Below are 15,913 nucleotides of genomic sequence, written 5' to 3'. Positions count from 1 at the left end.
ACCAGGGCCAAGGCTTGATGTCCTGATTTCTGCTCCTGGTACTCACACAGCGGAAGGAAAAATCAGCTCCTGTATATTGTCCTCTGACTTCAGTATGTATGCACACAGTACACACACACACACACACACACACACACACACAAAATAAGTGTTTTTAAAATATGACTAGTAAACGTTTAATTAGAAGAAGGTAATGTCCTAAGATGATAACTGTGTTAGAAGTCTTAAGACAGTGTGTGTGACTGTGAGTATGTGTGCATGTGTGTTCATGTGTGTGCATTTGTGTTTGTGTCTAGTCCTGCGTATCAAACTCAGGGCCTGGCGCATGGCAGGTGAACACTCTGTCACGTGTCCAGGTAAAATGATAAGACGGTAAAAAGAAAATACTTCTAAATTCACAACATGCTCCAGAACTGTAGAACACCAAAGTTAAACATAACCAGGAGTTATATTGTTGGTTAGAACAGCCCCTGAGCAAGATGAATCAGCATACAAAGGGATTAGTATTCTATTAGAATGACTTCACATTGCCACAGAGCTCTCTTATTTACATGAGGTTGGCAGCGACACAACATTTCTTTACTGAAGAATACGGGGGACAAATAATCAGGTTTCTAGAGAAAGAACTATCCCCATAAACAGAATTTTGAAAGTTGTACTTCTGAAAAAGAACTTGAATCCAGGGAAGAAATGCAAATGGTTTGATGGGGCATATCTACTAATCCCTTTTGAAGAATTCTTTTATATAAACTGTTTCAGAGAAATGAACAAGTTCTTTTTTTAATGAATGAAGTTTAGCTTTGGAAACTGCACTAGAAAGCACAACCCAAATGCATCTACCATATAGTAACTTACCAGAAATCTGAGATAAATTACAAACCAAATTAAATGTACACATACATTTATACAATGGGCATAACCAATATATGTGATGATCAGGTAGACCTCATAATGGCAAGGATTGTCTTCTATTAGAAAACTGAGATAATCTATCAGATTAACACAATTGGTTCAAAGACAATGAAACCCGACAGAATTTTACAGAGGAGAAGTTGGACCTTTTGACAGTCTAGTAATAAAAGATAATGTCCCTAATATGTTTATTGTATCTACCATCAAAATACCTGCTCTTAACTGTATGTTACAAGCATTTCTTTTATATTCGGCACAGGTGGGCCAAAAGTGCAGTGCACGTTAGTTTCTGTCAACTTGACACAAAGTAGAGTCACCTAGGAAGAGCAAAACTCAACTGAGGAATGTTCTTACTTTCCAATATTCCCTTGATGCTTCTCCCTTTATTTTTTCTATTATTTTCTTTTAGATTCAGTATCAACCTAAGAATATACCCAAAATAAACCCAAAGTGGAATTACTCTGTTCCATGCAAAAAAATATAATTCTACAGCTGAAATTATTTACTTTGGTTTTGGACTTCCATAGATCACTTAGTATTTAACTTTTTGATACTTAATCATTTCTTTATAAAAATTAATTGAAAATAAAAAGATAATAATAGTAGAAAAAGCTGTGTTGCTATTTATGCAATTTATTCTCATGTCATAATTTTTATTTTCACTATGAGATGAACTTTCTTCTTGTTAGCTGAAAAAAAAGAACAAAAATAGGTAAACTGTAATGGTAATCGTGTGTTCCCTCCAAATAATAATGAAAGGGAACGTGTCCCAGAGTTTTTACTTAATATTTAATATGTGGTAAGTGAATTAGGTTGTCACATAACACACCGTTGAATGGATATACAGCGTAAGAGAACTACCACTTAACCAGTGGGAAGCACATCATATGTTCAGAACATGTTACCTCTGTGTGTTTGTACGATGTGCACATGTGTGTATTTTCATGCTCCTTTGTATGAGCAGAGGCTTACACATGCCATGGCATGCATGTGGAGCGGTAAGGGTAACATTTGTGTCAGTCCCCACTTCTCACTTTATTTGAGACAAGCCCTCTGGCCCATGGCTTATGGAGATTCTCCCATCTCTGCCTCCTGATGGAGGAAGGTCATTGGCTAATAAAGGAACTGCCTTGGCCCATTTTATTGGTTAGAAGATAGGTGGGAGGAGTAAACAGAACAGAACGCTGGGAGGAAGAGGAAGTGAGCTCAGACTCCACAGCACTCCTCTCGGGAGCAGACGCCTGAGAGAGATGCCATGCCCTGCTCCCGGGCAGACACACGCCATGAAGCTCCAACCCAGGATGGACTAGGCTAGAATCTTCCCCGTAAGACTGGTTCTCACAGATTATTAGAGATGGGTTGATCGGGACATCAGAATTAGCCAGTAAGGGCTGGAGCTTAAAGGGCCAAGCAGTGTTTAAATGAATACAGTTTGTGTGTTGTTATTTCGGGGCATAAGCTAGCCAAGCAGGTGGCCGGGGTGCTGGGAATGCAGCCCCGCCACTCTTATTACTACAGCCTCCCATTGTGCTGTAGGAGCACTGGGACTGAAGACATAGTACCACATCTGACTTTTTAGTTTGTTCTAGTGATGGAAACTCGGACCCTCATTTGTGCAGCAATTACATTTCCTTCTAAATCATTACCTCAATCCCCCAGAATTTATCTTCACAAAGCTGTCAGATAATTTAAATTAGTATGAAATTGAAATGTCTTTATTTTTGTGGTTATTTTATGTAATTGGTAAATGTGCTAAGAATATTATGCATGTATGAGCTGTGCACAGTCAATTTTATATGTGTATATCAACATCATGTAATCTAAACCGACACTGAATGTCTGTTAAGCCTTTTTTCTTTTCAAAAGATTTGTATAACAATCCTATACAATAAAGGATCTTCTGGAAGCATTACCATCCCTGACTTCAAACTCTATTACAGAGCTACAGTAATGAAAACAGTGTGGTACTGGCATAAAAACAGAGAAGTCGACCAATGGAATCGTATAGAAGACCCGGATTTTATCCCACAAACCTATGAACACTTCATTTTCGATAAAGGAGCTAAAAGTATACAATGGAAGAAAGAAAGCATCTTCAACAAATGGTGCTGGCACAACTGGATGTCAACCTGTAGAAGAATGAAAATAGACCCATATCTATCACCATGCACAAAACTCAAGTCCAAATGGATTAAAGACCTCAATATCAACCCGAACACACTGAACCTGATAGAGGAGAAAGTGGGGAATACCCTACAACAGATGGGCACAGAAGATCGCTTCCTATGTATAACCCCAGAAGCACAGACATTAAGGGCAACATTGAATAAATGGGACCTACTTAAACTGAGAAGCTTCTGCAAAGCAAAGGACACTGTCACCAAGACAAAAAGGCAACCTACTGACTAGGAGAAGATCTTCACCAACCCCGCAACAGACAAAGGTCTGATCTCCAAAATATATAGAGAACTCAAGAAACTAGACTTTAAAATGCTAATTAACCCAATTAAAAAATGGGGCACTGATCTGAACAGAGAATTCTCAACAGAAGAAATTCAAATGGCCAAAAGACACTTAAGGTCATGCTCAACTTCCTTAGCAATCAGGGAAATGCAAATCAAAACAACTTTGAGATATCATCTTACACCTGTCAGAATGGCTAAAGTCAAAAACACCAAGGATAGCCTTTGCTGGAGAGGCTGTGGAGGAAGGGGTACCCTCATCCATTGCTGGTGGGAATGCAATCTTCTGCAACCACTGTGGAAGTCAGTGTTTAGGTTTCTCAGGAAATTCGGGATCAACCTACCCCTGGACCCAGCAATACCACTCTTGGAAATATACCCAAGAGATGCTCTATCATATGACAAAAGCATTTGTTCAACTATGTTCATAGCAGCATTGTTTGTAATAGCCAGAACCTGGAAACAACCGAGATGCCCTTCAATGGAAGAATGGATGAAGAAATTATGGAATATATACACACTAGAGTACTACGCTGCGGTAAAAAACAATGACTTCTCGAAATTTGCATGCAAATGGATGGAAATAGAAAACACTATCCTGAGTGAGGTATCCCAGACCCAAAAAGATGAACATGGGATGTACTCACTCATAATTGGTTTCTAGCCATAAATAAGGGTCACGGAGTCTACAATAGGTGAACCTAAAGAAGCTAAGTAAGAAGGTGAACCCAAGGAAAAACATATAGTTATCCTCTTGGCTAAGGGAAGTAGACAAAATTGCCGGGGAGAAAATTGGGATCTTGGTCTTGGGGTGGGATGGGGGTAAGGGGGAGTTGGGGAGAGAAAAGTTAGAAGGGAAGGAGAGGGGGACTTGGGGAAACAGGAGGATTGGGATAAAGGAAAGTTGGATAGGGGAACACGGAACCACAATTCTTAGTTAAGGGAGCCACTTTAGGGTGGGCAAGAGACTTGACCCTAGAGGGGCTCCCAGGTGCCCAAGCTGAGGTCCCCAGTTAGTTCCTTGGGCAGCTGAGGATAGGGAACCTGAAATGACCCTATCCTAGAGCAATACTGACGAATATCTTGCATATCATCATAGTACCTTCATCTGGTGATGGATGGAGATAGAGACAGAGACCCACACTGGAGCACTGGACTGAGCTCCCAAGGTCCCAATGAGGAGCAGAAGGAGGGAGAACATGAGCAAAGAAGTCAGGACCACGAGGGGTGCACCCACCCACTTAGACAGTGGAGCTGATCCACTGGGAGCTCACCAAGGCCAGCTGGACTGTGACTGAAAAAGCATGGGATAAAACTGGACTCTCTGAACATGGCGAACAATGAGGGCTGATGAGATGCCAAGGACAATGGCATGGGGTTTTGATCCTACTTAATGTGCTGGCTTTGTGGGAGCCTAGCCAGTTTGGTTGTTCACCTTCCTAGATATGGACAGAGGGGGGAGAACCTAGGACTTACCACAGGGCAGGGAACCCTGACTGCTCTTTGTACTGGAGAGGGAGGGGGAGAGGAGTGGGGGGAGGGGGAGAAGAGTGGGAGGAGGGGGAGAAGGGTGGGAGGAGGGGGAGGGAAATGGGAGGCTGGGAGGAGGTGGATACTTGGTTTTTTTTTTCTCCTTTTCGCAATTAAAAAAAAAAAAGATTTGTATATTACCCCAAGGAGGTACTGATACAGATGATACGTTGTAGCTGGGGCCAGAGTAAGAAGTACGGATTTGGATTATAGCTACATTTTGGTTGTACCATCAAAATGAATCTTTTTCTATTCATTATGGCAAGTTCCATTTGTCAAGTAGTCTTAAAGGGCGTTGTTCAGATCTTAATTCAGTATGCCCCATTTATTGGTTATTTCTCAAATATACTATTTTTAAAGTAGATAAAATGAGGAGTAACTTTTAATTTCTTTTCGGAACCATGGGTTTTATAGTTTATTGCTTTAAGTAGTGTCCCATTATAACTTCATATCATCTTAATTTGCACCATATCTTCTTATAGTCTTTATAGTTATTATGTAAAATGATTTAAATAGCTAAAAACTGGGTTGATTCTTTAGGCATTTTTACTTAGAGAATATTAATATAAGTTGATCATAGACTACATTATTATAGTTTATTACAAATTCAATATGATTTTAGATACTTGCTTTTTATTCATCAGTGGGTTTTTAACTAGAGCTATTTGACCAGGAACTAAAATTATTTGAAATAGTTTGATCCTACTTTTATGAAACTAAATGTTTTCAATATAATATTTATAATAAGACTAATTGAAAATTGTAACTGAATTACCAAAGTTCTATAAATAGTGGTTATATTGTTTGTATTTAACATTATTTATACCTACCATTTTTGTTGCAAAAGAAATCCTTGTCTCTGAGAGAATACAGTGGTGTTATTTACATTAATTCATATGGCTTGGTTAAAAAAATGCTAACTCCTTTACTTAATGGGATTCTTCCCTTGTGGCAGTGCAAACGGCTGCACCGGGAGCTTCATCGTCTGAAAGAGCAGAAGCAGACTTCAGCAAACAACACGAGACACCCGACTGCTGAAAACAATCAGGAACGTGCTCTGAAGGTAAATGGCCATTCCTTCTTGCAGGCAAATTAAGGTTGTAAGCCCTCGGTGCCAGCTTTCTGTGCTGCATATATCAGATGTGTACATTTCAGCAATAGTGAGCCGTGCTGTTTGCCAACAACCCCTTCTTTAAACACAGGCACAGCACCCTTCTGTTATGGTATTATTTTATTTCATGTATGTGTACAGGAAAAAAAAATTCTGAATTTTGAGTGGTCGTATATTAATAACTTCTGGTGTATATATTTATTTTATTTATATTTTTATGTTATTACCTTTTATACTTAAATGATAAATCATCAGCCTTTTCTTTGTAGCAACATTTGTTACACAATTTTAAACGTGTTGTAGTATTTGTCATCCAGAGAGCTAACGCTGCTTGAAGGACATGTGGATTTGTTTGGAAATTGAAGGAATACTTAAATTGTTAAAACAAAAGAAAGAAAAGAAAGATGGTTGTATTCAACTAGAGCTTGAAACATGTGACATATGTATTTTATGGCATGTTCTATCTCGGTGCAATACAGATACATTAATCGTGAAGGAGAAAAAACATTCTGAGTCTTACTGTTTGAGTGGGGTCTGTGCTCATGACTTCCCATTCTACTTTTTTTTTTCCTTTCTGTTATTGTTTTTGGGGGGAGGGGTTCAAGACAGGGTTTTTCTGTAGTCCTGGCTGTCCTGAAACTCACTCTGTAGAATAGGCTGGCCTTGAACTAGAAGATCCAACTGCCTCTGGCTCTTGAGTGCTGGAATTAAAGCTATGCACCTCCGTGCCCTTCCATTAACTTTTAAGTTACTTTAGTTTCTAGTAAAGTGTCTATGAAATACTCATAGTCTCTGCCCCTCAAGGTGTTTGCATGTTCATTATCAAGTTTAGTATGTGAGAAACAAAAATCATGTGTTTATTATACAACAAGAGATTTTCTAGACTTGTGCTATTGTTAGTCGCATTAAATTCATCTGTTGCATCTGTTAAATAAAGCTGACTTTAAGTCCTGGATAAGAGAAGGGGAAGAGTCAGTTCATCAATTTAGTCTTTGTAAAAGCTCTGTTTATGTTGAAATTCTTAAAAATGTCTGCCATGCATAATGCTGAGTTTTAGTCTATTTTTAAGTATTTCATCACAGAAAACAAGTTTAGTATAAGACTATGTATAATACATCTCCTTATTCTTTTTTAAAAAGATTTATTTAGTTTCATTTTATGTGTATTAGTGTTTGCTTGCATGTGTGCATGTACACCATGTATATACCTAGTGCCTTTGGAGGACAGAAGAGGACTTGCTATCATGGAGCTAGAGTGACAGAGTTGTGAACTTCAGCATGCCTGCTAGGAATCAAACCCAGGCAGGTCCTCTGTAAGAACAACTGCTCTCAACCACTGAGCCATCTCTCTGACCCACATTTATTTATTCATCCTAAATCACAGTTTTAAAATTAGTTTTAATAAGAGTTGTTTGGGGAAATCTTACTCTTCATTTGGTAATATTTTTCTGGTTGTCATTCAAGTTATGAAGGACACGTTTGATATGAAATTATCAGTCCATTTATATGTACTATAGAATATTAACTGATTAAACATTAATTTTGTAGCTAAATGGACATTAAGAACATTTTTAAAAGAGTGATTGTCTTTAGAAATATTTAATCTCAGCAGTATTTCTGATATTACATGTCCTATCATCAATCTTGATAAATATAAATTTAAATAAGGTAAAAAATTGAAATTTTTCTTTCTTTTTTGACTCAGTTATACTGAAAATATATTTGGTTAAAAAAATCAAAGTTAGTGATCATATATTATGTAGAACTCTGTGAAGTGGTAATGATGGCAAAGCTGCAATCAATGTACAAGGAAACACTTTAAGGTATTTTATTATTATTATTATTCAAATAAACATGCCTGTTTTTCAATATCCAGAAAATTCTTTCTAGATAATTTTTATGGTGGATAACATCAGATTTTTTGTGAATTTTAATAGGCTTTCTTTTTTATACCAACAAAGATTTTAAATATTATTTTATTAATTTTTAGCAAATTTTATACAATGTATTTTGATCATAATCACTCTACCCCAACTTCTCTAGATGCACTACCACCTCCCTACTTAACCAAATTAATGTTCTGTCTCTCTTCTCTCTCTTTTCCTCCCTCTCCCTCTCCTCGCCATTCAGTCCAGTTTGTGTTACCCAACTATTCTTGGTGTGGTGTCCTGACCTTGAATATACCACAGTTCACACCATTAAAGAAAACTGACTCTCCCTCTCTCAGAAGCTATCAGGTACCAATAACTTCTCAATCAGGAGTCAGCCTTCATACCTGTTGCCCTGCTTTGTGCTGGGATTTTGTCTGGTTTGAACTTATACAGGTCACAGTCTCTGTGAGTTCAGATATGCAAACCTGTTATGTACAAAGCACTATTTCCTTGAAATCATCTACAACCTGTGGCTCTTATAATCTTAATACTTCCTCTTTTACCAATACTTCTGTGACTTGAAGAATGGAGTGCATATCACAGACATAAATGGGACAGCTGCACTCCAAAGTCTCTTAGGCATTGACCAGTTCTGTGTCTCTGTGTTAATTGTATCTACTACAAGGAGAAGCTTCTCTGTTGACAATTGAGAGACATGCTGATCTATGGCTACAGTGATTGTTCATTAGGGATCTTTTAATACTATATTTGCTTAGCAGAACAGCAGTTGTAGGTTCTCTCTTAGGGCCTATGGTATATCTAGCCCTGGTTCTTGGCCTCATGAACAGTGCTGGGTATGGGTTCCATTCCATGAAGATGGCCTTAAATTGAGCCAGAAAGTGGTTGGTTAAAACCATAACATGTGTGCCACTGTTACAACAGTGGGCATATCTTGTCAAGCCAGACATCATTGTAGTTCAAAAGGGTTTAGAACTGGGTGAATGTGATGATTGTTCTTCTCTGATACTATTCATAGCACCTTCCAGCATTATGGAAGCTATATGCTAGTAGGGATGAAGCTTTGAGGTCAGCACACACTCGATTTCTCCGTGTTTATGATTCAAATGAGTGATATCCTCAGCAATAGGGTCTCATTGTCAAGCTCTGCATGGAGGATAACCAAGAGCCGTGGCAGTAGCCTGTAATTTTAGGGCCCTTATGGGGTACCATTGGCAACATGTCAAATGGAAGTCACCCATTTCTGATACTGTGGGTTTTATATGGTAGTCTGTGATATCGAGTTAGGGTTATTTCCCCCATTACAAAGTAACTCCGTTTAAACTCTTTTTATATGTGGATATATTTTAGGAAGTTTCCAAATAGTGGGTTTCCATATGGATTTTTTTTCTTGACAGCACCTGGAACCTTCTCCAAAATATCATAGAACATAAATTGTATCTCAATGAATAAAAAATTACTTGTGTTCTGTCCAACCACAATTGAATAAAACTAGAAATTAACATCAGAGAAATTATATAAACCACAAGAAAATTGAGAATAAAAAATACATTTTGAATAACAGTGGCCATTTAAAAAAATCACAGAGGAAAACTAAAATTTCTTAAAGGCAAATGATAATGAAAGGACAACCTATCAGAACATGTGGAAAACAGCCAAAGAAATCTTACGAAGAAAATTTATAACAATAAGTGCTCATGTCATAAAACCTATTGTGGTGTTCCTCAAGGTTCTCAAAATACAACAAACGGCCATTCCCAGTCACAGTAGATGGTGTGGGAAATGATAAAGCTCAAAGAAGAAGCTAATGAAGTAGAGATTAAAAGAGCAGTACACAAAACTAACCAAACAAAGAGTTGGACCTTTGCTGGAGGCATTAGCATAACCAAACATGAATTATACTGCAGAGCTATAGTAATAAAGACAGCCTGGTGGTACTGACATAAAAATAGATAGGTAGACCATTGGAATAAGGGACCCAAAAGTAAAATGGTAAAGCTATGCCAATTTAGTTTTTGCCAAGGAGGCAAAAATATACATTGGAGAACAGCCTGTTAAACAAATCATACCAGCAAATCATACTAAATATCTTTATGCAGAAGAATAAATTAAATTCATATCTTTAACCTTGTACAAAATTTGTTTCCAAATGAATCAAAGATCTTAATTTAAAGCTTGAAATGTTGAAATATCTAGAAGAAAATGTGGGGAAATCTCTTTGAGTCACTGTAATAAGTAAGAAATTTCTTTGTGCACACCAGTAACACAGAGCCGAGCCCCCAGTATCAGCTGATGGGACTACATGTAAATGAAAAGTCAGCACAGCCAATTAGCAGAGCAATGGACAGTTCGCAGAATGGGAGAAAATCTTTGCCAGTCACACTGTAGACAAGAGAATAATATCCAGAGATTACAAAGAACTGAAGAAGTTAAATACCAAAGAAATAAAACTGCCAGTCAGCAAATGGACTAACAAATCTAATAGACGTTTTCAAAAAAGAAACGCAAATGGCCATTAAGTACTTAATAGTGTTTAGTGTCCCTAACCATCAAGGAAATGCAAATTTGCTCGAGTCTGAGACACCACCTTATCCCAGCATGAATAGCTGTCATAAAGAAATATGACAGCAAATCTTGGACTGATGTTTGGGGGATGAAAATGAATACAAATAGAAATCATTTTGGAGATTCCTTGAAAGACTGAAATGAGAACTATCACCTAGCAGTTTCACTCCTTGACATACGCTCAGAGCACGTCTCATCCTATCAGAGATGCTTGCACCTCACGTTTATTGTTACAGGCATATAAAATGAAATATTATTCAGTTCTTTGAAATATGAAGTCATAAAATTTTGAAGGGAAATGAATGGACTTAAAAAATATACTATTAAATGAGGTCATAATCTCAGAAAGAAAAAAATACCACATGTTCTCCCTAATATTCAGCTCCTAGCCTATATTTTTTATATCTACATTGGGTAAGCAAATGTGGGACATGTAGAAACAAAGAGGGTAGATATTAGGTGATGAAATATGAAATCCAGATAATAGTTACATGAATCATAGAGATATAAAACTAATTGTTCTTGTTTTTTCTTGTGTATATGTTTATTTTGTTATATTGTTTTTGTTATGGTTTCCCCTCCCTCAAATTCTTCCAAATACTTCCCTGTCCATTCAAATCCACATCATTTTTGTCTCTTCTTAGAAAACAAACAGGCATCTAAAGAATAAGAATAAAAATAAAATAAATAGAACAAAACAAACAAGTAGGAATAGTACAAATTAAACAGAAAATTAAGAGCCAGAGAAAAAGCATAAGAAACACATATGCACAGAGAGACATGCATGTTTGCACACATAGGAATCCTATAAAACACAAAACCCCATCTATGACCTGCTGGTGCACATGCAGGGACTGGTCCTGTAGAACGACTACTGCAAGACCTGTATGATTCAGGGTAACTGCAGGATATCCAGGAGGAGTTTAGGTGAGTATCCAGTACTGATGGTGTACCAGAAGCCAGAGGACTTGAACCTGACCAACAACACATGACATCATAAACATTTCCAAGTAAAGCTGTTTGAACAAAAGGGTCTACACAGCCGCTCCCAATGCCAAGACAAAATGAAGAGGTGATGAAGAGACAGGAAAGATGGAGGAGTGAAGTGGGTTTTGTTTGTTTGATTTCTTAGGTTTTTGTTTTTAATTACTATTATTTGCATTTTTAATTTTATCTTATTTTTATTATTTTATTTTTAATTTTCCTTTGTGGGGGGACACTACAAGGATGAAGAGCAGATATGGAGAGACTGGGAAGTGGGTGGGATTGGAGTATATAAAAATTATGTTAAGAATAAAAAAGAATTCTCTGTTTAAATCTGTGCCTCGTTTTTTTTTTTGAGTTGTTTTCTTGCCATCTCATTTTTGTTTACTTTTTTCCTTTGTTCTTAGATATTTTAGATATTAACCCTCTACAGAATGTGTAAGTTTTTGTGGATAATATACATAAGAATGTAATTGATAGTGAAGATACAATCCAATGTGAAACTCCATAACCCCAGAGTGTATATTCTAAGTGTATAGAACTTAACTGAGATAAATAGACTTAGGGTTTGGCTCATCTCTTGGGTAGTGTTTTATTATTTCAAAGCTTTTAATAATAATGTTTTAATTTAAAAGAAAAATGTTTGCTGGAAAATGAATGTAACTGGATATCACAGTAAGCAAGATAAGGCAGACTCATAAAGACAAGTGGTGCATATATCCTCTCATTTTGTTTCTGTGCAGTGTATGTATATATGTTGCATGTGTAGTTGCACACACTTATATCCCATGGCTCCCTCCATCACTCTATACCGTATATATTAGGCAGAGATTCTCACCAAAAGCTAGAGGTCCCCAATTCTGTTAGTATCACTAGCTAGATGCTCAAACCTTTACTTCCCAAGTGCAGAGAGCACAGGCTACTTAGGCTCACTTGATATTTACACGGTGCTGGGGATCCATACTTCAGTTCTCACACTTTACCGCCGAGCCACTCCCCAGCCTTTATCTCATGTTTTAATCCTAGATTTAATAGCAATACATCACAGACATGCACATGCACACAAGACTTATGGCATAAAAGTAGAAGGAGACTGGAGAACAGAAGGAGACAAATAGGCTGGGAGAAGGATGAGGAGGGAAGATAGAAGGTGTGGGGTGAGTACAGTTAAACACATGCTATACTTGAAAGAAACTCTCCAAAGGCCAACACTATGCACACTGTATATATGAATTTTTTTATAAACCAGACAGTTAGAAAAGATGTGTGGACAAAGGGGTGTGTGTTAGCTTGCTGTGATAAATACTATGAATAATAAAATCATCTCATAAAATATACTCAAGGCAGGGACCTAGAAGCAGGAACTGAAGCAGAGTCCATGTGGCAATACTACTAGCTTGCCTTCACAGCTTACTCCTTTTCCTTTTTACATAACCCAAGGAAACTTCTCAGAGGTGCTTCTCTACCCATGGTGGGTCGCACCTTCCAGTGTCAATCAAGAATCGAGAAAATTCCTCCACAGATTTGCCTACAGTCCAATTTGGTGAAGATAATTTTTAAAAATTGAAAATTATTTCAAAAAGTGAGATACTAAGTCCAGTGCACATCAAAGGGAAGGTGAATGCATGGGACATAAATACCAGGAAGCAAGGACCTTTGGAGGGGTCAGGTAAGAGACTACCTTTCATTTCAATAATATGCCAAAATAAAATCCTTACTTGGAGTTTTTATTGGCCACTGTACTACATTCCTCGCTCCAAACCAACTATCATGCCACCTAAATATGCCCATCTGTAGCTACATCTAAAAAACCATCCTTTTATCTTATCAGTAATATTTACCAAAATAAGTAGGTTAGTCCTGGCCTCGATCCTTCTCTCACCTTCTACTTAGCATCTGCAAATTAGTTCTTGTACACCTCATACACATCAAGGTTTTGGTTATCCTTACCACTTTCATGGCTACTATATGTTAAGCTGTTTCACCTGTGCCTCAATTATTAACAAACTCTCTTAACCTGTATCTGTCTTTGTCTTCTGTTTTCTGCACGGCCTTCATGATGAGCTTGTCACACTGTAAGTTAGATTATGTTACACTTTTGTTACCATACTTCACTTTAGACACTGGACACATGCGACTCTCCTGGAACATACCAGCATGCTTGTGCCTCAGAGCCTCATACTTTCTGCTTTCACTTTTAAGGAGAGTTCTTCTCTGTAGTAATATGGGGCGGCAGGGCTGCATCCCCCACACCCGGCCGCCCACATGGCTAGCTTATGCTCCGAAATAACAACACACAAACTGTATGTATTCTTTTAATCACTGCTTGGCCCATTCTCTTCTAGGCTAATTCTCACATATTAATTTAGCCCATTCCTAATCATCTGTGTGTAGCACCCCAAGGTGCGCTTACCGGGGAGATTCTAGCCTAGTCCATCCTGGGTCCGAGCTTCATCCCGGGAGCAGGGCATGGCGTCTCTCTCAGGCGTCTGCTCCCGCGAGGAAAGCGGTCGAGTCTCCGAGCTCACTTCCTCTTCCTCCCAGCATTTTGTTCTGTTTACTCCTCCCACCTATCCTCTAACCAATAAAATGGGCCAGGGCAGTGCCTTTATTAGCCAATGACCTTCCTCCATCATTTCCCCTTTTTCGGTTTAAACAAAAAAAAAAAAAGGATTTAACATAGCAAAATTACATATAACAAAACAGTTATCAAGTAAAAGTTACAATAATCTTTATCATAACTAAGGAAAACTATAACTATAACTAACTATTCTTAACTGCATCAAAGACTCCAGAAAGATATAATATTACCTAAGTAAACAAGAACTAAGAAACTTCCATCTCTAGAAATGACAAAGACATCTCGCTGCCTGGACAGTCACCCAAAGTTCTTTTGTACCGTTGGGGCATCCATCTTCAGCCTTCAGGCCCATAGTATCCAGCAGACATTTTCATCAAGCAGGAAATTCCAAAGGCAGTCACTATCTGCTTGTCCTGAAGAATGTCTCGCAGACTCTCATGAATCAGAAACCCCGAAAGATCATCTCACCTTAGGCAAGTTCAGTAGTCTTCTCTCTGTGGGATCTCTGTGTCCAGTTTATGCAATAGTCCAGGCAAGAGCAGTTTCTTGCCCAAATGGCTATCAAACTCCATAAGGTGCCTTTTCGATGCCCATCTTCCTCTTGAAGTAGATTGGTGCTGCCAGGAGCAGAGTGTCTCATTGTCATGAAAAGTCCTCAGTTATTAAAACATTAAATGTCCTATTCTGTAATCTTTGAAAGACATGAAGAATGTCTATCTAAAATATATCTCTATATATCTAGAAAATATTAACTAACATGACTACAAACTTGACTATTACGATTATCTATCAACAACCTATATTTCCTAATTATACATTACATTTTAATAATGAACTACACAATCACAATACCTTAATCAAAATCAGAAACACTTATACATATAACAAAATTGACCTTAAATCTCTATCAATAAAGCAAAATCTATACTAATGCAAATTATTCATATCTATATCATACCACCCTTTAAATGTAAAAGAACGTTTATAAACCATATTTGGGAATATGGGCGCAGTTATTTCTCTCCAAACTGCTTCCTGCTGAATGGGGGCGTCGTTAATTAGGTCTTTCATGGTATAACCTGTGTGTTAGCTTCATCTCAGTTGGCAGTTGAGCGAAGCAATTTTTTGAAGGCGTGCACAGCAACCCTTCAGGAGGGCGTGGTCCATCATACCAAATCGGAATAGAAGAAATGAACAGCGTCTCATCCTCTGTGAAAACAAAAGAAGAATCTCTTTTCCAAAGTATCATATCCTTAGATCCAAATTCTGAAATCATACCCTCATGATATCCGTTCTGGTTCCACTTGGCAGCCCATATAATGAAATGTCTCTCTGTACTTAGCTCCTTCACAGTCAAAAATTTTAAAGAAAACACAATGTACATAATCCAGACTCTCTGTGAATTTTCCATTTTTATGTGGCTTATTTTTCTTTATTTCTTTTAATCTCTTAACTATCTGTACTCTGTCTCTTTAAAGACTTTACTTTTACTTTTTTAAACCATTAACTTTATTCTCTATATTCTTTTTCTTCTCTCTCCCAAGCCTACGTACATTCATCCACAGTGTGACTCATTTAGTGGTCTGAATCTGTCCTATTGTGAAACTGCAATTTTTTACTATCCAGGGGCACTTTTGATTTGCGCCTTTAAATCACTAGGCGCTTAAGAATCTAAGCTGTGACATTCCTAGGTTAACTTTTTGCTTTTTGAGCGTATATCTTCGACCTGGAATATCTCTGTAGACCAGGCTGTCTTTGAACTCTCAGAGATCCGCCTGTCTCTGCCTCCCAGGCATTCGGGATTAAAGGTGTATGCTACTACACCTTGAACTCACAGAGATCTGTTTGTCTCTGCCTTCTAGGCACTGGGATTAAAGGCG

General features: G+C 37.8%; 1 protein-coding gene across 2 annotated transcripts in view; it reads left to right on the top strand.

Moving 5' to 3' along the window:
- Positions 1 to 15,913, top strand: part of Mipol1 (mirror-image polydactyly 1) — a 254,896-nt gene that overhangs the window by 125,425 nt on the left and 113,558 nt on the right. For both annotated transcript variants that reach the window (XM_041658524.1, XM_041658525.1), the window contains one exon: positions 5,860 to 5,967. In XM_041658524.1, the coding sequence (XP_041514458.1) occupies positions 5,860 to 5,967 (108 nt within the window). The remainder of the gene's footprint in view (positions 1 to 5,859; positions 5,968 to 15,913) is intronic.

Source organism: Microtus oregoni, unplaced genomic scaffold, assembly GCF_018167655.1.
Source record: "Microtus oregoni isolate MIOR12 unplaced genomic scaffold, Mior012 000009F_ref0000495, whole genome shotgun sequence".
In the NCBI taxonomy this organism is placed as follows: Eukaryota; Metazoa; Chordata; class Mammalia; order Rodentia; family Cricetidae; genus Microtus; species Microtus oregoni.
The sequence above is the reverse complement of the archived record's forward strand: the minus strand, read 5'-3'. Positions and strand labels throughout refer to the sequence as shown.